At 43.1% G+C, this 25,402-nt stretch overlaps 1 protein-coding gene across 1 annotated transcript in view; it reads left to right on the top strand.

The window, feature by feature from the left end:
* The first annotated feature begins 610 nt into the window (after positions 1-610).
* Positions 611-25,402, top strand: part of LOC118088429 (piezo-type mechanosensitive ion channel component 2-like) — a 50,851-nt gene continuing 26,059 nt past the window's right edge. Inside the window, exons 1-21 of the mRNA XM_035122080.2 lie at positions 611-808; positions 1,427-1,502; positions 1,876-2,057; positions 3,457-3,605; positions 5,068-5,235; positions 8,387-8,484; positions 8,808-8,971; positions 9,886-10,066; positions 10,645-10,763; positions 11,305-11,505; positions 13,392-13,596; positions 13,816-13,917; positions 14,552-14,717; positions 15,315-15,558; positions 15,888-15,984; positions 18,223-18,385; positions 18,926-19,015; positions 21,043-21,050; positions 22,061-22,173; positions 22,914-23,025; positions 23,405-23,476. Of these exons, the coding sequence (XP_034977971.2) occupies positions 611-808; positions 1,427-1,502; positions 1,876-2,057; positions 3,457-3,605; positions 5,068-5,235; positions 8,387-8,484; positions 8,808-8,971; positions 9,886-10,066; positions 10,645-10,763; positions 11,305-11,505; positions 13,392-13,596; positions 13,816-13,917; positions 14,552-14,717; positions 15,315-15,558; positions 15,888-15,984; positions 18,223-18,385; positions 18,926-19,015; positions 21,043-21,050; positions 22,061-22,173; positions 22,914-23,025; positions 23,405-23,476 (2,908 nt within the window). The remainder of the gene's footprint in view (positions 809-1,426; positions 1,503-1,875; positions 2,058-3,456; positions 3,606-5,067; positions 5,236-8,386; positions 8,485-8,807; positions 8,972-9,885; positions 10,067-10,644; positions 10,764-11,304; positions 11,506-13,391; positions 13,597-13,815; positions 13,918-14,551; positions 14,718-15,314; positions 15,559-15,887; positions 15,985-18,222; positions 18,386-18,925; positions 19,016-21,042; positions 21,051-22,060; positions 22,174-22,913; positions 23,026-23,404; positions 23,477-25,402) is intronic.

Here is a 25,402-nt window from a genome sequence, read left to right as displayed (position 1 = left end):
ATACATCACTACTGGGAAAACCATAGCTTTAACTATACGGACCTTTGTCGGCAAGGTGATGTCTCTGCTTTTTAAGATGCTGTCTAGGTTTGTCATTGCTTTTCTCCCAAGAAGCAGGCGTCTTTTAATTTCGTGACTGCTGTCACCATCTGCAGTGATCAAGGAGCCCAAGAAAGTAAAATCTCTCACTGCCTCCATTTCTTCCCCTTCTATTTGCCAGGAGGTGATGGGACCAGTGGCCATGATCTTGGTTTTTTTGATGTTGAGCTTCAGACCATATTTTGCGCTCTCCTCTTTCACCCTCATTAAAAGGTTCTTTAATTCCTCCTCACTTTCTGCCATCAAGGTTGTTTTATTTATTAGGGCACAGGGTCCCTAGCCTTGATCTAGATAGCTTAGAAGGTGTGCCTTAATTTAGACTTCTTCTACAGTTTTAGGAGTTTATATTTGTTCAGTTGTGGATTACATGATGTTTGGAACTGCAGTGTTACCCAAAATATGTGTGCATCCATCTGCCTGTCTATCTTATGTATGCATTTTCCAGGTTTGGAGCATCACTTATATCAGCTGGCTGACTTTTGTTCTGCTGATTTGGTCTTGTGTCATTTGGATGTTGCGCAACCGTCGCCTCTACGCCTTGAAGAGCTCACCTTTCCTTGTTGCCTATGGAAATGCCTTGGTGGTCCTCAATTTCTTTGCAGGCCTGCACGCTTCCCAGGAGGAACTGTTTCCTGGAGTTTCAGCCTCATTGCTCGTGGACTTGGATTTGAAGCCTTATTCACTGCCCTGTGTCCACCTAGGAGTCAAGGTGAGCATCCTTCAATTCTGGGTTTTACTTTCAGGCTGCGATCCTAAGCACACATACCAGGCAATAAGTCAGGATGGGATAAAAGGGAGATAGTAGCCAGGTTTCTGCAACACACTATGAGGATTCGCAAATGTTATGCAACATTAACTTAAGGGTTAGATGCAGATTTTGCAGAGCGATTTTATTGTACCGAACCTTATTGGAATCTTGCCTATATGCCAATAAAGATTTGTTAATTGAATTGCATGAGGACGTGGCTGCATGCGTGGGACCTTGGAAAGTTGTGCAGATCATTGCTGATTCATTCATTAATTAATGTGTATGCCACTTATTCTGGGCGGTTTACAAGTATAAAGAAAGAACGACACAAGCATTAAAATGTAAACATCCATAACTGAAGTATGCAATAAAGCAATCCCATTGACAGCATTAAAATAGGAACACCCATGATTAAACTATGCAATAAAAGAATTCCATTAAGCTGTCTAGAGTTGGCTCGGTTGTGTGGGATTACTACTACTACTACTACTACTATTATTATTACTATTACTTAAAATGTTGGTGTGATTTTTATTACAGATTTTATATCTGTTTACCTTCTGGCTGTTGCTAAAGCAGTGGATGATGCAGAAGCAAAGGCAGAGAAAAGAGGAGGAAGAATCGCTCAAGGGAGTGAGAGTAGATGGGGCAGCTGGTAAGAAGATTTAATACTTAGTAAAGTTAGCCCTGAACTACTACTATTATTAATATATATTTTTAAAGGTGGGTTTTAGCATCTGTATTCAGTCCAGGGGCAACCCCAGGAAAACTAGTTCAGAAGAGCAAAAGGCGATTAATAAGGAAGCAAGGGTTTTGCCTGCTTCTAAGCACTGGCCGATTCCTGAGAGCATGTTTGTCGAGCATTCCTCTTGAGTTGCAACCTTGAAGGTGACAGGCAAGCATAATAAGTGAGAAAGAAAAATGTTTTTTTGAGGGAGAGGAGTAGTTTTATTTTAGAATATACTGTACTTGTGAATGATTCGACGATATTGATGACGCTTCCGAATGATTCTCCACTTCTCTTGCAGAAACGGACAATAGACAAAACATTCTTTTGGGCATCCTTGGTTCTGTGCTGCAAGGGATGCTTGTAAAATACTGGATTTATATCTGCTCTATCATGTTCTTTATTGTCAGCTTCAATGGCAAAGTGGCCCTGTACAAAATTCTCTACATTGTGCTTTTTCTACTTTGTGTGGCTTTGTACCAGGTAAGCAAGCCTGGAAATTGGAGGCATTTGCACTCATGCTTTTTCCTACTAAAAAAAAAATCGCAGCAGTGGTTTTGAGCTCTTTGTTACCTGTCAGCTGTCAGTTTAGTTCAGGGGTCAGCAAACTTTTTCAGACCTTGTGGGGGGGGGCGGACTATATTTTGAAAAAAAGAGAAAAGAACGAATTCCTATGCCCCACAAATAACCCAGAAATGCATTTTAAACAAAAGCACACATTGTACTCATGTAAAAACACGCTAATTCCTGGACCGTCTACGGGCCGGATTTAGAAAGCGATCCGGCCCCTGGGCCTTAGTTTGCCTACCCATGGTTTAGTTAGTTTAGGCACTTCACAGAAGATAAAGCAGGAGTAGGGAGCACTTTCCAGAATGGAGTCTGCATGCACTTGTGGGCAACCTTCTGGGGTTGGACTAGATGACCCTCAGGATCCCTTCCAACTATAATTCTATGAACTCTCTCTCTCATTCTGTCTCTCTCTCTCTCTCCCCAGTTTAAACATAGTTCCAGTATGGATGCAGATTGGGATAAATATACCCACTTTCTTTCTTTCTTTTATTTCAATTTTATACATTTCAATAATAGTACAATCATTTTAAAATTTTGAAACTTGACTTCCTTCCCCTCTTTCTGTGGTTCTTTAAATTCATTTTTTATATTTTCTGCATATTCCAAATTAACTTAATTTACTCATTTATTCATCTACTTTAAATATATTCTCATATAAAACTGCAGGTTATTAGAATAATCCTGCAGGTTACAATAATCCTGCCAATGTTCTTATCTGTTTACAGTTGTTGTTGTTGTTGTTGTTGTTGTTTTTGTAAATATTAAATAAACCATCTCCATTCTTTTATTAAACAGTTTGTTACAGTATCTTGATTTCTTATTTTTCTGGTAAGTTTCGTCATTTCTGCTATTCAATTCTTCTTTTGCTGGGACTTCTTCTTTCCATTTTCAGGCAAGAACATTTTGGCCGCTGCAGTCACATACATGAATGAATTTTTATACAGTTTGGGTAGTTCTGTCCCTATAATTCCCAAAAGGAAAGCTTCTGGTTGTTTTTTTTAAATAAATAAATAAATAAATAAATAACTGTCATTTTAAACATCCTTTTCAATTCATTATATATCATTTCCCAGTAAGCTTAAACCTTACTACAAGACCACCAAAAGATACAGATAATTATGATGTTTTCAGTACTTTCTGTGGTTTGGGGTCGAATTTTGTTTTCAGAAAAGAGGCGGAGGAACACTGAGTGCTGTGCAGTTCAGGTTGACTTGCCCAGCCCACACCTGTTATACAAATGCCTTTCCAAAATGTCCACCATACTGTGTTCAGAACCAGTACAGTACTAAGGTATGTGGAAATGTGGTTTCAGGTTCATTATGAGATGTGGAGAAGAATCCTGAAGAGTTTCTGGCTCACCACTGTTTTTTATTCAATGGTGGTGCTCATTGCTATCTATGCCTATCAACTTGAGATGGTGTCAGCGTTTTTCCTAAACACCTTGGCGATATCAGAGGAGAGGTAAGGGCTTTGTTTTATTTATTTACTGTGATCTCCGTGGCTGGCTGGGGATTTGAAGATGGGTTTCCAAGTCTTTTGTTTCTGACATGGTAACAGCACCACCGCACTGGGTCTCATTTAAAATATTCTAATCCAAATTTTTATCTTGAAATTCGTTATAGCATCTCGGGTCTATTGCACAATAGTTTTTTTTTAAAAAAAATGTAGAGTTTTTAGCTGCGGTTGAAATTAGTTAGCACTGCCAGCTTGCAGTGACTCTGATGTTCTTCCGTGGCGTTATCTGCCTAAAGAACTCTCTTTCTGACTTTTTATAAGAGGGTTAATTCTGCCACCTGTTGGCTGAGCCTGTCCCTCTCTCAGGAGGAAGAATGAACTAGGTAGCATGGATTGGGCCACCAAATTGGACCATTTTGGTGCTACCTCTGCCACAGGATCTAATCAGCAGGGCTGTTTGTCTGTGTGTGAGAGAGGGGGACTTAAAATACCAGGGAACACACACAAAAATTGCCTGCACAGACCTGGGATTGTGAGCTGTGCAGTTTGAAAATAATTTTGCAGGATATGCCATATCAAACATTATTTATCCGTGGAGTACCAGAGCACTAGAACTATTCCTAATGAAAAGGTGGGGGGGGGGAACCCCTCACATCTAAACCAGTGATTATTGTATGCTGGGGAAATGAAAGAACAGGGACTGAATGATTATTATTAATGATTATATTGGTTATTCAATTTATTAGTCGCTTGCTATGCAACTGTGTCTCTAAACAACTTACAAAACTTTAAAATGTAAAGCATGATGTAGAATTGAAAAGGAAAGGGAAAAAAGAACAATCCTTTGCAATATCCATAAAACAGACCCGGTAAAACAGCTGCAAAACCGTATCGTCCAGTGAATCATCATGATCTGTCAAATGCCTTGGAGAATAAATAGGTTTTTACCTGGCACCAAAAGGATGACAATGGTGGCACTAGGTGGATCTCACTGGAATGATTGGCTAGTTTGAGTAGGGAAAATGCTGAAAGAAATGGAATCAGGAGCAGAAATTGCTGATGTTCACTTATTCATTCCATGTCCAGAATGGAAATCAATCCAGGGAATGCAATTCACTGTTGTTGCTGTTTTCAATCTGCAAGCAGTGCATAAGTGGTGACACTCCCCCCCCACCTGCACTGCATTTCACTTGCATTGAAACAAACAGCCCCAACATTGACATTAATGGTGTGGGGTAAGGTAATGATACTGCAATTAATTGCTAAATTTGATTAGGTAAAATTCCACCGCAGCAGGCAGAGAGACAAATAACATAGTTTTTGCCGGAAGCTAAACTGCAGCAGAACGGAAACAGCATTGCATGGAACAAACACAGGGCAGAATCGAAGTCTTAACACTAAGAACCTATTGTGTGAATTACCTCCCCTTTCTTCCCCCGTGTGGATCTCTCTCCTTTCCCCTTGACAGATTAAAAGACCTGGGTCTTGAGAGGTTCAGCACAATCGAGCTGTTTGCAAGGATTCTGCTCCCTGGCGCTTTCCTTCTGGCTTGCATCCTGCAGCTTCATTACTTCCACGAAGACTTCCTGAAGGCCACAGATCTGGCTAATATTTGCATCAAGCCACTTTCCGGAAGGTGCTATGCATGATCCATGAGTTCATGTTCTACAATGACAGATAATTGTGCATTTGTGTGTGATAGTGTGATTGTGCAGCTTACATTTGGAAGTGTGTGTCCCATCCACCACTGAGGAACATCGGCACCATATATTTAAAGCACACTTGAAGTAATAAATCCACTCCATTTTGTGCTGGCCAGAGCACATTTGGAGTACTACGTCCAGCATCTTTTTTAAAAAAATCATTTTTTGTTTTTAATTAATTGTCACAGCACTTGGGTAGAGTAGAGGTCTAATATTGTTCGGTCCCAGCTCCTGCCAACCTAGCAGTTCGAAAGTACATCAAAGTGCAAGTAGATAAATAGGTACTGCTCCGGCGGGAAGGTAAATGGCAATTCCGTGCGCTGCTCTGGCTCACCAGAAGCGGCTTAGTCATGCTGGCCACATGACCCGGAAGCTGTCTGCGGATAAACGCCAGCTCCCTCAGCCTATTGAGCGAGATGAACGCCGCAACCCCAGAGTTGTCTGTGACTAGACCTAATGATACCTTTACCTTTACCTTTTAGTGTGGTGCTATCCTGCAGCAGCTGGAGTAAAATATTGAGGTTATGTTCTGTTTCTCCCCAGTGACAGCAACACTGAGACTCGTGTGCATTTTCTGGCTAATATGTGAGTTGGCTTTCTGTCATTAATCTTTTTAATGCTTTCCCTTGTAGTCTGCTTCATATGCCTAATATAAAAGGGGGGCAGGGTGAAGCTGAATACAGCAAGGAGATTAAAGAACATCAAACAGCGGAGGGCTGAAATTTTATATGTAAGGGGGCAATTATGAGGAAAGAAAGAGCAGAAAAGAGAGGGGCAATCTGAATGAAATAACTAAGATTTCTAATTTCCCATCTCCTTAAATTTTGGCAAACAGCAGCTATGGGGGAGCCCCAGTACAGATCAGGACTGGGGCACCAAGAAGGGTCACTGGCCCTCAGTGAAAATCCCCTCCCCTAACACTGTTTGCTCCATTAGGGAAAACCTAAGTGTGATCTGGTGTGATGTCTCAATTGATCCAGGTTAGGATTCAATTTCCCCAAACCACTACTATTTTGAAGAATTTCTTCCGCGAGTCTTCTGCTCCAACACTTATTCTGTGAAAACTGCCTGTTATCACATTATAGGCTGGCTGGGTGAAATCACATAGGACTTAGCTACGCAGCTGCAAATAAAACGTTTTACCGGTAGATGTGTTGTAAAGTGCATTTATACAAATGTGACACAAGATGGCGATGATGAGCTACGGCAAATTCAATATATATATTTTTCAAAAGCGTTTTCACAACCTTTGTTATATGTGACTAGATTCCTCCGTAGTGTCACTGTCAGCCACCCATGTTGGCAAAATGCCAGTCCCAGGAGAATTCTAGACTACTTGAACAGCCTGTCCTTTGCTCATCGTTTTCACAAAGCCAAGACATTGCAAAGCCTATAGACTGGAAATTATTTACCACTTGGAAAATTAGTAAGAAGAACTTTGCACAAAGTTCCTGAGAATCTTTTGGGTTGTATTAATTGGAAACATTTCCTGGAACAATCAGGCCAGGATGATGCTCTTAGGCTATCTTGGGACTGTCAGCAATGCTCCTTCTTTTATTTGTTGACCAAACTGGCTGGGCTTGATGGGAACATTTGCATTCATAAGTAGGAAGCAGCTGGGCTGGCCCCACATGAGATGACATAGCAGATGCCCCCCTCCCTACCCAATGTCATGGTGTATAGTACCCAAGGCAGGTGAAGTTTTGTTTTTTTAAAAAAAAGAAATATAATAGTTTAGTATTATCATTGTACAAAACAGAAATGCTCACAAATAATTTTATAAGATTACAATAATTAAAAACACCACATAGTTGTGCACTGGCTTAATATTTATTGTTCCAAAACTTAAGAGGAGGAATTCAAGATTGCACTCTTCCAATTGTTCCTTCTGCCACAAGCATTTCAGCCATGCCAGATGGAATCTGTGCACTGTTCTGCGGGTTCTTCTGACTCCCCGCCCATCCCATTTCAAGTCTTTTGGGTTTATAATGCAATTCTTAATACTGTGGTTTTTGTCCCCCGTATTTTCAGGCTTAAGGAACATATCCTGAAGCTGCAAAGTAGGTAAGCTTGAAAAGAGGGACGTGGCGAATAGAAATGTTTTTGAGTTTGTTTGACCTTCTAAGTCTTTTGATGCAGAGAAGATCATGACATGTTGCCTGAATCCCATAAAGGAGTTGGAATGTGAATTGAGAGCATACTGTATACTGGATCAACATTGGCACAGATAAACACAGGCCTCCTTGCACTAGGCCAGGCATCCCCAAACTGCGGCCCTCCAGATGTTTTGGCCTACAACTCCCATGATCCCTAGCTAACAGGACCAGTGGTTGGGAAAGATGTGAATTGTAGTCCAAAACATCTGGAGGGGCAAATTTTGGGGATGCCTACACTAGGCTGTCAGGGGCTTAGACTGAGCAGAGGCACCTGTCCACTCAATTCTCCTGACTAAGTGGGTCTCCTACCAGCTGTGGTAACTTATCCCTTCCTCTACCCCCCCCCCCATTGAATGTGTAGGTGAGCAAGACTGAGCTGGACTAGGATCTGGATCCCAATCCAGCCTCACAGCGGCAGGCCCAATCTGGACCCAATTTCTATGGCATCCTGGAGCTGGCACCAGAATTGGACCCAATTGCCCTGCCCTCCTTGGCTGCCACCACGACTGGACTGTGAATGCAACAGTGTCACCACCACTCCACAAAGCCCCATGGATGGGTGGTGTTAGGATTGCAGCCTTACTAAGAGGATTTTAGTCTATCTGCACAGAACACATTGTAAGGCATATTCATGTGCACACCCCCATTTTTTGCACAATCAGCAGTGCATTAACTCATTCTTCATGCATAACTGGAACTGGACTGGAGTAACTATAGTTAGGCTGGTATCCTCAGGTACAGCCATACATCAAGCTTGCGTAAATTATGACCAGGCCATACGTAATCTGCCAGACATATTTTGGCTCATCGTGTTGGGTGAACCAGACCAGTGTGTTGCTAAATTCTAGGCCTACTCAATAACAGAGGCAAAGCCACATTGGTCATGCAATAACGGTGGCTTTTTGCTGTTTTTCTGTGTTTTCCACAGGCTGGCTGCTGAACAGCTACAAGATGACATTGAGGATGGATTGGAGAAGCCTGAGAACTCAGGTGAAAACATGGGAAAGTGCCATCAGGCGAAACCAGGTAATGATGAACAGCTAGCTCCTGTGCTGAAAGTATAACTAAGCATGGAAACAAGCCTGCCATTTGGGTTTGTGCTAGTAAATAGAGCCTGCTTCTTGCAAGCATAGTTGCGTTCCAGGTTGATCCTCCCCCAGTCCTTGTATTGTTAAAGCGGAACTGAGATTTATTAAACTCATTATGGGAAGCCATAGCAGCAGATCTGCCTTATTGCCGATTGCCATGCTCTTCCTTCAGCCCTCCTTTTGACAAATCACACTTTGCTTCTCCATCTATTGCTTTGCATTATTTGAAAAGTTATTCCCCCTCCCCTCCTGTTTCCTTAGTGGAAAAGATGAGTGAATGGACAGATGTGGTTGACAGTGTGGTGCCTCATCTCCTGAAGCTCTTAGCAACGATTCGAGCAATGCAGGCATTTGCTTGGCGATTTCTGGAACTCCACATCCTGAAGATTCTGTCCACTTGGATTATCTGGATCACGGTACACGAGGTCAGCTAATAACTATCTTGCTTGTCTCAAAGCCTGCAGGGAGACCCAGAAAGCAGAGTGAAAATCCAGGCAAGGAGGGCTGGACCATGGACAGCTCTGAATGGAGTTGGAACAAGCTCCTGAGCTTGGACCCAAGAGCAGCAGGCTAGGACGTTGCTCCAGCAAAGGTCTGGAGCCAACTGAAATTTAATTAAGCTGCAGGCAGATCAGGTTTTTAGCTCCTCTGCTGTATCATGCAAGAGGGTGATGCTTGATTCTTCAGGTGTTGACTTTGCAGTGCTAATGGTCCTGAAGCCATGGAGCCGGTAGCAGTACTGGTCCCAAGGGTCTCTGTTTCCTGCCAGTGGGTCCATGCAGCCCTGGCCTTGCCACCGACCTGCCCTGTCCCAATGCCATCCAGGTGATTTGCAGTGATGCCTGTGTCGGGAGGGCAGCTTCGAGGCTGTGCCATATGACACAGGGCTCCCTAATTTGAAGGTATATATCTGTACCAAGGAATGGACAGGCCCATCAAAGTTTGGTCCATCCCAGTACTTAATGGGAATGGGACTAAGCCTGCCCCACCCCCCTTTCCGTGCAAATTCTTTGAAATCTGTGTGAAAACACACAGATCTTTTTAAAAGAACTTACAAGTTGGTGCAAGCGTTCAGAGGCAGCTCTGAAATGCGTGTGCATGGCTGTGGATTGTGAAGTAGACCCACAATCTGATCTGGGTCATGATTCACCCAGATCAAATCATCTGAGCCTGCTTTGGAATCTGAATTTGGTGTCCCTGTAGATACATGTCCTTACTGGTCCTTGTTCAGGCAAAATGTTAGCACCCACTTCCTCCGTAACTGCAATGTATTAAAATGTTTATTGCAAAGTGACTCCAGTCGTTGTTGTTTCTGTTGGTGTTTGACGTTGGTTCATAGGTGTCTTTGATGAACTACCCTTTCTTCATCCTCTGGGCATTTGCCCTTCCATATTCCAAGCTGTGCCCACACGCCTCCAGGATCTGTACGTTTTGGTCCTGCGTGATAGTCTTCTGTAAAATGGCATACCAGCTGAAATTTGTCAAGCCTCTGACATATTCTTCAAACTGCACACAGGTCAGCTTGCTAATGTACCAAGGACCCAAACTTCTGAAGAATTTTCTGTGCTTGCTTGTGATTTCCTTAGAGCAGGGCTGGGGAATCTCCAAGTCATGGCCAAATTTGGCCTGCCTGAGGGACCAATTTGGCTCGCAAGGCCATTCCCCACCCACCTGCCCAGCAGCTGATGTCGCTTAGATAGGGCTGCCATACGACCAGATTTTCCCAGACATTACCGGGATTTTAAAGACGGAATTGATGTCTGGAGGGAATTTCTGAAAGGCGGTGCTTTGTCCTGGATCTTAGGCAAGTCAATTAAAAAATCGCGTTTTGGGGTGGGGGGCATTTTGAGGAAAAAAAACACCATCAACTTTCAGGATTCCTGATATGTCCTGGTTTTGGGGTGTAAAAATGGTGGCAAATTGGCAAATGGGGGTTTGTGCTGGTGGGTTTCTTAAAAAAAGATCAACAATCTTGGGGTCTTCCTAAAAAGTTCAGCATCTTTTGGGGTGTCCTGGTTTTTACTCTTTGAAATATGGCAACCCTACACTTAGAAACACTTGTCTCCTCAGGGGCTTCATTCAAATATGACTTATTATCACTACACCAACATGGATGAATTACTGGAAAAGTCTTTGTTGTACAAGGCCCCTGTTGACCCAGCACATTGGTTTGGAGGGCTGTTGAAGTGCAGTGACAATGTTCTCCCATGTCTAAAGGTATGGTATGAATCTTGTTTAAACACTCGTGTGAGGGTAAGTGAACACGTAGATATTACAGTCGTTTCAAAAACACTTGATTATGTGCGAGTCATACATACGAAGGCTGGCCCTGCTACTGGGTAGAGTGGATATTTGTCCAGGCTCTTGTTTTGTGTCAGCCACTAACCAACTCACATTCAGTGTGGTACAGTATAAGGAATAATCTAGCTGTGGGTGGGGCAGACATTGTTCCTGTTGTCTACTACCCTGTTTCTACTATTTTAAGACGTAGTCGTAAAATAAGCCATAGCAGGATTTTTAAGCATTCAAGGAATATAAGCCATACCCCGAAAATAAGACATAGTGATAGGCGCAGCAGCAATGCCGGCCGCAGCAGGAGGAGGAGGAGGAGGAGGAAGAAGAAAATAAGACATCCCCTGAAAATGAGCCATAGTGTTTTTTTTTTTTTGAGGAAAAAATAAATATAAGACGGTGTCTTATTTTCGGAGAAACATGGTAGGCATTCTTATGAAGCATTCTTCTTTCTTCCATTTTGTAGAATCACCTCACCATTCTGATTCTTATGGCTCTAGAGGCCACAGTGCATCGCCACCAGCTTTTTTACCGAATTCAGAACCAGCTGCTGCCGCCTCCCACAGGGAGCGTTTTTTATGACGTGGCCCGGGAGAATCTGGATGATGGGCTCCTGAGTTGCATCAAATACTTTGTCAATTACAGTTTCTACAAGTTTGGACTAGAGGTGAGAAATGATTTGCAAGAGGGGGAGGGCTGGAGGTCAAAAGAGGTTTGGTTTAGAGAGGGACACATTTCAGTGTGACATCTGAGATCCAAGCAGAAGCCAAGGCAAAGCTTTTCCTGGAGCTAGCTCACATTGCTTAATATGTCCCCAGTTTCATGAATGGAGAGAGAAAGCAGTTTGTGTCACCCACATGCAAATGGAGGAAGTCTCATGAGAACTGGACAGTGCAAATGGTGACCTGGCACCCAAGGCTATTACCCCAGAGGCACTTTTACTTAATACTGTACACACTTGCGCAGAGACATTTAGCCAGGTGTTTCTGTATTAGCCTTTCCCCCCTGTGATACAGATACCATTGGCTCACTCATTTATATTTCTTTCACAAAAATGTCATTTATTGGCTTAAAGAGTTTGTCAGAATTGCAGTAAAGGAAAGAAGGCACTCGTTTATTCTTGAGAAGTGAGGTGATGTTCCTCTCAAGCGGTTGCTTTCAGCCTGATCCCACCTTCCTTTTGGAAAGATGTGATTTGTGATTTTAGAATGAATTTAAAGTCACCCTTCCACTACAGGTTTACCAGAATCAAACCAGGATCAAACTATTTAGCACCGTCAAATCATGTGATCCAAAAGTGTGGTTCTTGATGTTGTTGGTAATGATGTGGAATCCTCCCTCCTTGCCTGCCCAATTTTCTGCTTTTATTGGTTTGGAAAATTTGCCGCCCTTTCTTTCCTTCCTTCCTTCCTTCCTTCCTTCCTTCCTTCCTTCCTTCCTTCCTTCCTTCCTTCCTTCCTTCCTTCCTTCCTTCCTTCCTCTCCTTACACAAACTACTTGAGAACTTCCTCAACTTTTAAACTTTTCTCTTTTTAAGAAGAAATAGCAACAAATTAAAAGCAGCTGCTTTTAATGGTTGCTTCCCTTCCTTAAGCAGTTCCAAGCAGCAGCACTTCCTGGCTTTGCAGAAGGGAAGAGCACCACAACTAAACATCTGCCAGGTAGTGCCTTTAAGAGAAAGATCGATGACTCCTGAGAATTCACATGGAGGTGTGGCCTGGCTAGGATGAGCTGATTACTACTGTGCAAGCTACTAGGCCTCATTAGGAATAAAGTTTGATTCCCCGCCCTGCCGCTCATTAAGTCAGCTTATTGTACATAAGCAGCAGAAGTCAACACACACACCACTGCATGCCATTTAGATTCCCGCAGCATTTTGTAGTGCCGACCCCCTTCTTTGCCACCCTCACTTTTCATTAAGAATGAAAGAAGAGCCTTCCTAGATTACGCCAAAGGCTCATTCTGTAAGTAACTATACAACCTTTAGAAGAGATTTGAAGGCAGCCATGGATAAAAAAAAGATTAACGATTTATTATGTTTATATAGGAATCTGCCCAGAGGGCTAGGGAAACCCAGTCAGATGGGTGGGGTATATAACAATAATAATGGAATAGATAAATATGTTGATATGCATAGATTAAATATGTAAAGATGAACCAATTAAAAGTAAGGCTAACAATGGATAGATAACGAACAGGATAATGTCACAAAATAAAATATACGTTCATTTATAAGAAGTCGAGTTGTGGTGGAGGGAATTCACATGGGTGTATTTTTTTGTCTTTATTATTTCGATGTACACACAGGGTTTGTCTCCGTTGATTTGTAATTGTAAAATTGTAAAATAGGTATTCTTTTGGGATCAATAAACAAATTAAAATAAATAAATGAAGGAAGGAAGGATGGAATAGGATGCCCCTATTTTCATTGAAGAAAAGTTGAAGAGTATGGAATTTCAGCCTGCCAATTACAATTTCCTTTCTGAGCACAGGAAGCACACGAAAAACACCTGGGGTGCTCCTGAACCCCCACCCTCCCTTCTGCTCTTTCAGACCTGCTTTGTGGTTGCCATCGGTGTGATTAGGCAGCGTATGGACTTGTATGCCCTCATCCATGCCAGCTGGCTGATTTACCTGTTGAGCTGCCGTCGGAGGAAAGCCATAGCTGAAGCCTGGCCCAAATACTGCTGCTTCCTTGCCAGCATCGCAACCTTCCAGTATCTACTCTGCATTGGTCTCCCACCTGCTTTATGCCAAGGTACATGCAGAACGGTGTGTTCTAGCAGGTAGCAGGGCAAGTACATTTGGAGAGGGGGGTCGTCTAATTTAGGATGAGCAAAAGGGTGACTATGCTGTCTGCTGGATAGCCAAAGTTTTGCCTCTTGGCAGTTCCCTGTGAATCAAATGTGCCCAGACAGTAAGCTCGGAAATTAGTTTAAGATGCTTTGTGTAATGCAGATAATCTCTTTACTGGCAGATTATCCGTGGAGAACCTCTCACTGCCTGCTCCATTCAAATCTGATTAAGTGGCTCTATCTGCCAGATTTTGCCAAGAGGCCTGATGCTAGTTTTCTCCTTTGTAAGTATAATCTGTAAAGTCATGGGACACCTGCGTAACAGTCGTTAATAGCTGTTTCTTCCAGAGGAGGAAACATCTAAATTGCAGCATGATATAGTTTGTCAGGTAACATGGGAAAACTTGAAAAGCCGGGTGGGTTAATAGCCAACTGCTATATACTGAGCTGGCCCATTGGTTCATGTTGTCAAATGTGGCCCTCCAAAGTTCTCTGTGTGGCCCTTGGGACTCTCTCCACACCACCCTCCTCCTCAGCCACACCTCCTCTTCCCAGGCCTTTTGAGTGTTTTTGCCTGCTTGTCCTTGAACTCTGATAATGTCCTTTGCTTGTCTAGATGAAGCACAGAGATGGCGGTATGTGTATAGAAACCAGCCTACTATACAGTACAAAGGTTATGAAGCGGTCTATAAATTTGTTTAATACTGCTGTTGCTACTGCTACCATTTGCTGTGTCGTCCAAAGCCGCGCGATGGTTTGTTTCAAACAAACCATGAGCAGTAAGCCAAAAATAAGCCAAGAACAAACCTTGGTTGCTCTACCTTCTTTTCTTCTTTTAAGTTTACAATTAAAAAGCAGACAGAAAATATTCCAAATAAATCAAATCTCTTTCGTCGCCTCCTCTCTCCCCCCTTGCAGATGACTTCCTGCTTCTGCTCGTCGCCTCTCTCCAGTGGCAGGTGTTTGAAGATGAGAATAAGCTGGTTGTGAGGATGCAGGCGGGAGACAATGTTGAGATCAGCCACAGCCTCAACCCAGCTGGACTAAGCGAGTACAGTCTGGTACCAAACTTTATCCACTGCAGGCAAGAAACTGTATTCGGGGCCCAGGAGTCTGAGTGCTGTGTGTGTGTGTGTGTGAGAGAGAGAGAGAGAGAGAGAGAGAGAGAGAGAGTGCTCCATAAAGCAAAGTGACACTTGTGTGAGGATCTGAGAGCCACACAACAGAAATGCTTGCTCAAGATAAAATAGCCTCCTTCAGACTGGTAGCTTTCCCCCAGGTATATTATACAACGTATCACTAATGCAATAATAGTGTGTTAGTGTGGATTTATACTGGACCATCGATCCACTCTGAAATAGTGACCATCTGGCAGTGCAGGCTGATCCATTGGTACAAGTGGAACTCTGCTCTCCAAACTCCTAATTACTTACAACCAGTCCAGAAGGTGGCCCTTGCAGAATTCAGCAGGGAGCAGGATGGGGCAAAACAAGAAGAGTTAGTTGGCTCCACCTACCATTGGTTTTGGCTCTCCTAACAATTTGCTCTGGCGCCCCCTACTGGTAGCCTCCCTCCCTTCTACCCTATCCGCTCCATTGAGCGCCAACCAGTTGGGCACCTGGAAATGCCCCCATGTCACAGCTATGCCATTTGTGATTTGTTCATCTGTCGTTTCCTTCAGGTCTTATCTGGATTTGGTGAAAGTGATTTTGTTCAGATACCACTTTTGGTTTGTCCTTTGCCTGCTTTTTATGACCGGGACAACAAGGATCAACATCTTCTGTGTGGGCTACCTCCTGGCCTGTTTCTACTTCATGCGTCTTGGGCAAAGCCTCCAGTTGAAGCCAGTCAAAGACATACTCAGACTGTGGGACTATCTGATCGCATACACAGCTTTGGTTATAGCGGCAAAGAACCTCCTTGCCGTATGTATTTGTCAAACTAGCAGAGGTTGAGCAAAACTATCACCTTACTCGTAGTCATTGTCCCATAACACTGTGATCTCGGTTGCTGCAGTAAACCACCTCAGGGATAGCCACAAGTGCAATGGCATGTTTATTTAGATGTGGAAATAATGCACAAGGATGACCCCTGTTTAACCTGAGATGTTGCTCTTACTATCTTTTATTGTTTGATGTTTTGGTGTGTTCATCACCATCATTTCACTTTATTGGTTTTGAAAGGCCAGTCTGGAGCTTGGAAGAATGCATTGGAGTCCTCCTGAACTGTCTTTTCTCCTCCTCTTTGCCCACAGATTGGAGCATGTGCGTACCTTAGTAAATTACAAACAAGCCATTGTTGGCTAATTCAGACCTTTGGTATGTTCTGCACAATACCAGGATACGACGTAGGTAAGTAGGATGTGGAAAGAGAGGTCCTCTGGCATTTCAACTTACATCAAACACTGTTGATGAGAAACACAGTTTTCTTCTACCTTTTCTTTTTTTTGTAAAAAATAATAATCTTATTTCTCTCTCTCTCTCTCTCTCTCTCTCTCTCTCTCTCTCTCTCTCTCTCTCTCACACACACACACACACACACACACACACATATAGATTTTAACATAGACCATAAATTACTTTATCCATTGACTTCCTGTCCTCCCCTTCCGCGGTTTCCATATTTATCCTTGAATGCTGCATATTTCACATATATTATTCAATACATACATTTTAACCTATTTATCTGAATCACTAATGCTGTTGCTCAATATTTCAAGTCCTCATGTTTTCATCTTGATGTAGTAGCTCTTCAAATACTCAATAAAGGGTCTCTGGCCCTCAATGAATTTTCCGTCATTTTGGTCTCTAATCTTTGCTATTAATCTTGCCACTTATGCATACTCTATCATTTTTAAAAGCCATTCTTCCTTTGTTGGAACCGCTTCTTCTTTCCATCTTTAGGCATAAAGTATTAGTGCTGCTGTCATTAAATACAGTGGTACCTCGGTTTAAGAACAGCCCTGTTTACGAACTATTCGGTTTACGGACTTCGCAAAACCGGAAGTAGTGTTCCGGTTAGCAAACTTTCCCTCAGTCTATGAATGGAAGCCGACCGGTGGAAAGGCACCAGCAGTTGGAGGCCTCATTAGGGAAAGCGTGCCTCAGTTTAAGAACGGTTTCAGTTTAAGAACGGACTTCCGGAACGGATTAAGTTCCTAAACCGAGGTACCACTGTGCATAAATAAGTTAACCAACTCTTTTGGTACATCATTATCTATAATTCCTAAAAATAAAAGCTTTGGGTTTCTTGGGAATCATCAACTTGAACATCTTTTTAATTTCATCATATGTCATTTCCCAATGTTGTTGTTCATAGCTTCGAGAACACTGTCCAACCATCTCGTCCCAATAGTCCTTAGCTTTTTTATAAGTCCACCACATATGGAAAAAATGTTCCTTCTGTTGTTTTGCACTTCTAACACAGACTTGTACGTTTTGTACATTTTGGCTAACTGATTTGGTGTTCAATACCATCTATAAATCTTCTTCATATAGTTTTCTCTTGAAGTGTAACAAGCTGTACATTTTAGATTACTCCTCCACAACCTCTCCCATGAAGACAGTTATATATTATGTCCCTCATCTCTTGCCTGGTTTCTCCTACTTTTTCTATCATGTTGAACACCCTGCTTCAATGAAAGTGTGAGCTAATGTTTAGATTTTTGCATGCATTTTTACCTAATATACATATTTTTGCAAGCAATTGTTTCTAATATAATGGACTATTTTTATTAATATATTTATTTTTATGTACACTTCTCCTGATATATGTACTTTTATACACATCATTTGCTCTTAGAGAACTGCACTGCAAAATTCAGAGAAGTGCAGATTTCAATGCTTAGCCGCATTTCATTTTGGGTGGGTTGGTGTGTGTGTGTGTGTGTGTGTGTGTGTGTGTGTGTGTGTGTGTGTTTAAATGTGGATTCGGTACTTGCATAAGTAGACAACTTGGCCTGTGCTCCACATTGCTTGTATGCCAAATTTCCCATTGATGATCATCAGTGAACTTCAGCTACGGACAATGACACAAAGATCTGAAATTGAAGCTACAATTTGCTTCTTTCCCAGCAGTTATTGACCATGTTTTGTCATCCCTACAAAATTGAAGGGTTGTCCCTGGCCTCCACATTGAATAGCATAATTAGAACTGTTATGTTGTGAGTGCGATTTCAGCTCTTCGTGAAGTCAGCTCTGAGTAGTGAGTCAGCATACTAGCAAGGAACTGCTAGGAGTAAAGTATGACAAGAACAGTCTTCTTTATTGCAGTAGGAATCTTGACTAACAGGAGGGAAAGGGTGAGCTCCTTTTATACTCTCAGGAGCAGGGGTTGGGGAAAGGATACATTTAGATTTTGGCGGGACCCTATCAGAGTGAGGTTCCAAATTGTGCTAACAAGTTAACCAATAGCAACTGTCACCTCACCCATTTGAATCGCCCTGGAGCGGGAAAGGTAGTTACAGGACTAGCAGAGAAACTCATGTACACAAATTAAACCAATGCATAACAAGAACAATAAGGAAACCGTATAAACCACTCACATCCTGGCCACCTGGAGAATATGTTGTGTGTTTTCCTCTTATCTAGACCCACCTGAGGATGAAATATGCGAACTGCCTGAGAAGGAAGCAGGAATAACCTGGGATGCGATATGCTTCACTTTCCTGCTAATCCAGCGTAGAATTTTTACTAGCTACTACTACCTCTATGTTGTTGCAGATCTTAAGGCTACCAAGACCTTGGCCTTCAGGTATGTGGCAAAGATGTATGAAGTCCAAACAAGATTGTAGGTTGTTATTGAGGTAGGAGATGGAATCAATGCTACAGACTGAAGACCAATTCGCACAACCAAGTTGGTAGGATGAATAAGCATCCGGGTGGAACTGGGCTGTTGAAGAGTCAGTTGACCTAGATTGCTCCTTTGCTGTGAGATGTAAGCCTTTCTTATAAGTTACTGGAATAGTGTGATTTGCGGCCTCCTTGTGCCTAGATCCTATGCTGCTTAAACAACATGACTTTGGTAGGAAACAATTAGACATGTTAGGCAACTGATGGGGTTGCCTCTCCCTCAACCATATTGGTTGTCAAAACCACATGATTCCTTTCTTACATGGGTTTCTGGAGCAGTGTGGGTTCCTACCACTGAAGAATAGCTCCCATGCTAGGAAAGTCATATTGGATTTCATCCTTCAGAAATAATAAACATGAAGATGGTTTTTCTTACCAGTTTGCATCCAAATGTGACTTATAAGGTAGATAAGATGGTTTCTAAATTGTTTCATATATGCAGAGGAGCCGAGCTGTTTGAAGCAAAGCTTAAAAAGGTGGTGGAACTCAGGATGGAAGAAGAGAAAAAATCAATGCAAACCATGAAGAAGCAGTAAGTCTTTCAACCTCAACATTTATTTACAGAATTGGACAACAATTGACTCAGAAGTGGTTGGGAAGGCAACTGCAACATATTTCTGTTTCTTTTCTGAACCTCTAAAATAAAGTCTGCGTATTAAAATGAGCTGGTGAAACAGAGAGACTGTTGAATAGAACTTTAAAAGCACAGCATCTTGGACAGAGGCTGAAACTGACTGAAATTGACTTGCAGTGTGGTCTGTCTGTAGTATGAACTTAGATGCTCAGGGCATCTCTAGGAAGGTACACATTTTTCAGTGATATGGGTTCCTTGCAGTTCTGGGTATATGGGCCCTGCTTCTGGTCTCTGTGGGTCGTAACGCTGGTCACAAGAGGGTTTTTAAAAAATTACCCTCCACCTGTGTTGCTCCATTATCTCTGTGTAAGAGACAAAGAGCACTTAAAGGAGCTGGATGGAAGCTGGTGCTCTCTAATAAATGCCACACTCCCAAGTAATAGGCAAGTCTTGATCTTATTACATAATAAGTCCGCACAGGGTGTAGCAGCATGTGAGAATGTCTGCTTGCTACTGTGTTCGGAAGCAAACTCTGTTGTGAATGAATTGCAGAGGACTAGAAGCAAAGGCAGTGTTTGTTTTTCTGTGGGGAATCTATAGGCTGGAGCTGATCAAACCAAAGAAAAATCTCACCACCTTGGAGAAATGGGTGCCAGAAGCTGTGCAAGAGTCTGAAAAAGCAGAGTATTCAGGTGCAAAACATTTGTTTTGTTTTTAAATGGCATGCATCTTGCAATGTAACTTATTAGAAAATGATAAATGGCTGCTTAATGGTTTCCAGTGCATTTCCTCATTACTTTCCTTATTGCAGAAAGTCAAATTTTTTTTGGGGGGGGGGGAAGAGGCAAGATTCAGGTCATGGTGCAAGAGCTCCAATTCCACTTTAATTGCACGACCTAAATTTGCTGGTATGTGCGATTGAGCCACACCCCAAAACAGTGGCAGTCCATCCAGAAGCAACAAAAGTTTGCAGTTTGTTGGCTAGCCTTAGGAAGAGGCAATGAGCTATGGGAGGAGGTCAATGAAGGAATTTTTATGGAGCCCCTTCTGCCTTCTGCAGTTGCCCACACACTTTGAAGTCTATCTTTGTAATCACATGGCTTAGAAACTATACAGAAAGGAGGATTTCCATTCTTGAGTTTGATCTCTTTTCAGAAATGCTGGAGGCAGACCTTTTACGTTGCCTTCTCTTCATGAATCATGTGTGGGGTTGCAGGGCATGGGAACATTTTATTGAGTAGTTTTTTCCCTGGACTCTTTTGCAGAGGATGATGCTAACAAGAAGGAAAATGAAGGCAAGAAGACATGGTGGCAACCATGGGTCACTCACACTTCAAGTAAATCTCCTGTGTTTACCATGGCTCCCTTAGTGTGACACCTTGTTCCCTTGCAGCTTTCTATTCAAAAATCACTGTTTGACCAATATTTTACCCCAGGGTTGGAGAACCCGTGGTCCTTCGAATGTCATTGGACTACAGCTCCATTCATCCCTGATCATTGGTCATGCTGGCTGGGAATGATGGGAGTTGGAGTCCAATAACACTCGCAAGGCCATAACTTCCCCATCCAGGCTGTTGACTACTCAAGGGATTGCAAAATCCAAAGAATTAATGGGTTAGATCAATTCATCAAACAACGTTGGCTTGATCAAGAAGATAATGCTGATTAGCTGGGAAGCAGATTTATTTATTTATGCAAGTAGCATGCAGAAAATTACAGGGTTTCCCCAGGAGCTAACATTCAAAGATATACTGCCTTTGAACCTGAAGATTCCATTTAGCTCTCTTGGTTAAAAAACGGCCAATAGACCTTTCTTCTATTAATGGGTCTACTCCCCTTTTAGAACCAGAGAGCAGCATTACATCTTGTTGCAGTCAGTTCCATATGTAGGCCATTGCATCCCAGAGATTGACATGCAGCTACAGATTAAATTAAATTAAAATTAACAGGTCGACACGCATTGACATTTCCTCATTATTCTTCAGCCCCAAAGGTCAGTACCAGCAGGGGAGGTCTTAGAACTATTCTGAAAGGTCCTCTGACTTGCACAGTGATGGTTCTGCAATGATTGCAATCATTACCCATTCACATCTTTTAAACTCACACTCAGATGGTTGAGGTGTGGACCTCTGTCATCTTCTTGGTGCAGGAGGCTGGGTGGAAGAAGAAGTTCTAATATGTTTTAGTGGCTGCAAAGTAAAGAAAAACCCACTATGAAACAGGGGCGTAGCCAGGATGAAAATCAGGGGGGGCCAAGGGGCGGGGGAGGGGCCACAGCGGGGCAAGGAAAGCTTCCTTTTCCCTTGCCAGCTTTCCCTCCTCCCCCTCCGCGATCGGCAGGGGTGAGGGGGAGCCAGGATCAGCCCGAAATTGGGCTGCTCCGACTCCCTCCTCCCCCTCCGCGATCGGCAGGGGTGAGGGGGAGCCAGGATCAGCCCGATTTCGGGCTGCTCCGACTCCCTCCTCCCCCTCCGCGATCGGCAGGGGCCAGGGGGAGCCAGGATCAGCCCGAAATCGGGCTGCTCCGACTCCCTCATCCCCCTCCGCGATCGGCAGGGGCGAGGGGGAGCCAGGATCAGCCCGATTTCGGGCTGCTCCGATCCCCTCCTCCCCCTCTGCAATCGCTGGGGCAGGTGGAGGGAAAGCCCCAGAGCCGTGCAAAGCGGTTGCCTGGCTTTCCCTCCGTCCGCTCCACAGCCAGCCAGGAAGAAGGGAGACGGCACCGGGCGGGCAGCGGGGCAGGCTGGCCAGCGGCCCTGCTTCTAGGGGGGGCAATTGCCCTCTCCTGCCCCCCTGCCTACGCCCATGCTATGAAACTTTTAAAAGCACTCAGGCAGTGTACAGATTTTATGGAATAAGTATGAAACCAGGGGTTGGGTAGGTCTGAAACCCGGGGGGGGGATTGATGCACGTTGGCAAGTATGAAATTGATGTGTGGTGGCATAGAGTTCCACAAGACTTTTCAAGTTCTCAGTTGTGTCTGCTTCCTACATTAAATTTCAGTGGTTCGAGGTGGGAGCTATTACCTCTTTGAGACGGATAGTGAGGAAGAAGAGGAACAGGGGCACACTGAAAAGAGTGAGAAGGGATCTCTGAAGAAGAAAACAGCATTCCAGGTGTGTGGTAATTCTTCCAGAAGAGCAAAAAGAGCTGTGTTGAGGGGGGAAGACAGAACTTTGGGAATAAGGGCAAAGGGAATCCTCCTGCCAATGGGAAGTGTAGACTCACTGTGAGGGTGAAATTCATTCATAAAAAGCAAAGGTAGTCCCACTTATCCATAACACCCCCTCCCCAAAGAAAATCCAAAGCTGCGTGCAACACAAAATATTGGCAAGCTTTTGAGTGGCCCAGAACTCGTCAGGATGTTACACAAAACAGAGGGTGGGGGGGGGTAGAAGGGTGGGTGCGAGAAATACATGCAAAAAGTGTTGAATATTGTAGCTGTCACGCATCTGCAATCCCTTCCCTTCACTATGGCAAAGATGATTAATTAAGATTAGGACTTAATTAGCACCTAGTATTTTATTATATGCACTCAGTCCCAGACAGAAACTCTTTGCACCTCTGCTCTGCTCAGCAGAGAAGGAAAACACAGTCAACATAGGAGAGACTGGGCCGGGGCAAACAGGAACCGAGCAGGAAGAGCAAAGAGTCTGTTCTGCATTTTGGATCTTTGAAGGGGATGCAGGGAAGGTGCCATAGACCATAGTGGGGAGACTGCAGGTGCTCCTGTCCTAGATTTCTACCTCAAAGTTAAATCCAGGCAGAAATGATGTAGTTTGATGGACTCTCCCCTTGCCTCGCTCGCTCCCACCCTAAAGAACTGTTGAATAACAAGCTTCCCTTTTTTTTGCAGCTTGCCTATGAAGCCTGGATGACCAGTTCAAAGTCAGCTCTAAAGATGAGGGAGCTTGATGAAATCAGGGACCAAGGGAAGGTGGAGCAACAGCAGCAGCGCCAATTGGCAGGTAGTGGAAATGATACTTGTAAACCACTTTAGAAGCCACCTTGGCAATTCAGCAGCATATAAATAAATAAATAAATAAATAAATAAATAAATAAATAAGTGTTATAATAATGACAGGCAGATACCCTAAACATGAGGTGCAGTCTCGCCTGGGCTTTACAACTTCAGACTGGAGGGGTGTTTGTGACACATTTTTTATGTTTCCACACTTTAAAAAAAGAATCCTGCACGTGGAAAGCTATATTCCTCTTTCCCTTGCATCTTTCTTAATACATTTCCAATGGCAAAAACTGGAATTTCTGTGTCACACCACGGAAGGCGTAGGGTTGGGTTCACAATTCTGGGATGCTCTTCCAATGTGTTGTTCTGCTGTGCTTCAGCCAATGTGAAAATGGAATCCTGGGAAGAAAATCTGGAGAAGTCAGGCCCAGAAGAGGACTTGGATGAGCCAGGTGATTAATTCCTCTGCATATCTTTGTTGTTTAGTCGTGTCTGACTCTTCATGACCCCATAGACCATAGCACGCCAGGACTCCTGTCTTCCATTGCCTCCTGAAGTTTGGTCAGACTCATGTTAGTAGCTTTGAGAACACTGTCCAACCATCTCGTCCTCTGTCGTCCCCTTCTCCTTGTACCCTCCATCTTTCCCAACATCAGGGTCTTTTCCAGGGAGTCTTCTCTTCTCATGAGGTGGCCACAAAGTATTGGAGCCTCAGCTTCAGCATCTGTCCTTCCAGTGAGCACTCAGGGCTGATTTCCTTCAAAATGGATAGGTTTGATCTTCTTGCAGTCCATGGGACTCTCAAGAGTCTCCTCCAGCACCATAATTCAAAAGCATCAATTCTTCGGCGATCAGCCTTCTTTACGGTCCAGCGCTCACTTCCATACATCACTACTGGGAAAACCATAGCTTTAACTATACGGACCTTTGTAGGCAAGGTGATGTCTCTGCTTTTTAAGATGCTGTCTAGGTTTGTCATTGCTTTTCTCCCAAGAAGCAGGCGTCTTTTAATTTCGCGACTGCTGTCACCATCTGCAGTGATCATGGAACCCAAGAAAGTAAAATCTCTCACTGCCTCCATTTCTTCCCCTTCTATTTGCCAGGAGGTGATGGGACCAGTGGCCATGATCTTAGTTTTTTTGATGTTGAGTTTCAGACCAAATTTTGTGCTCTCCTGGAAATATTTGGAAATATTGATGCTGAGGAAGGAAAGGAAGAGGCAGAGCCTCAATATGGTACTGGCAAATTAATCTTAATCAAATGGTGATGATTCTTGTAAAATGCCCAGTGTTTTTTACGTTGATGACAACTTTCGCCGGGGACAGAGCATCTGTTCACGCACATGTGTGTAAGTCTTGATAATTATCAGGATTCCTGCAAATTGTTGATAATTATCAGGATTCCTGCAAACGTGGAGGGGAAATGTAACTCTTTCCTCACCTTCTGTGGCCCTGAGGAAAATCCCTTCTCTTTATAATACAATAAATTAGCAATGCGTGCAGACCTTCAGAAACTAAGGTTCACTGGAAATGCAGCTGACCCGTTTGAAAAACAAGTCACATCTATGTTTGTAGTGTTTTTATTTATATAGACTTGTTATAATTTCCTGAACTTGTTATATAAGTCTGGAATGCATTGTTGATGTCTCTGCCCACCTTTTGCCTTTATATTTCTTGCCTGTTTTCTGTGATGATTTTGTTCTAATCTTGATTTTGCATTTTAATTTAAATAAAAACAAAACATCAGTAAATACTGGTTGGTTATACTGGTTGGTTAAAAAAGGAAGAAAACATAATATTGCAAAGTCCTTCTAAACAATAGAAGATGTCTGAAAGATCTCTACTGACAAGGAGATCAACAAGGGCTGGTTCCTAGTGAAGTCCAGCTGAACTTCAGGGAGATGGGGAGGTGGCCTATCAGATTATTTTAGGGGTGGAGGTGGAGCATTGAGGGATCAGATTGTGGGAATGTTAGGGATGTGGATTAGGATATATTATTAGATAGATCCTATCCAAGCTTGTGTTATCAAGCTTCCAATATCAGCAGAGTGACATTCCCCTTTTGTGCACAGCAAAGCGTGAGCGTTAGGTTTGTTAGAACCTCTGCAATAATATTATACTTCAATATTATACTTCCTGGCAAATCCCCTTTGTCCCTCTTAAAAAGAAATACACGACACAATAGTATTAAAATAAGATAGAGTTTACTCACATGATATCCTGAGTTAACAGCGTAATCTCAGAAAGGCAGGCTTACGTGGAAAAGTTATAAATATATACATCTGGAGACTACTTATAAAGTGAGGCTCAATCTGGTCTCTCTCTTGGCAGCAGGCCAAGAGGGAGAACCATCCTAACTGGAGATTCTCTGGAGATGTG

This window comes from Zootoca vivipara, chromosome 7, assembly GCF_963506605.1.
Source record: "Zootoca vivipara chromosome 7, rZooViv1.1, whole genome shotgun sequence".
Classification (NCBI taxonomy): domain Eukaryota; kingdom Metazoa; phylum Chordata; class Lepidosauria; order Squamata; family Lacertidae; genus Zootoca; species Zootoca vivipara.
Note: the sequence above shows the minus strand (reverse complement) of the source record. Positions and strands in the feature narration are given on the sequence as shown.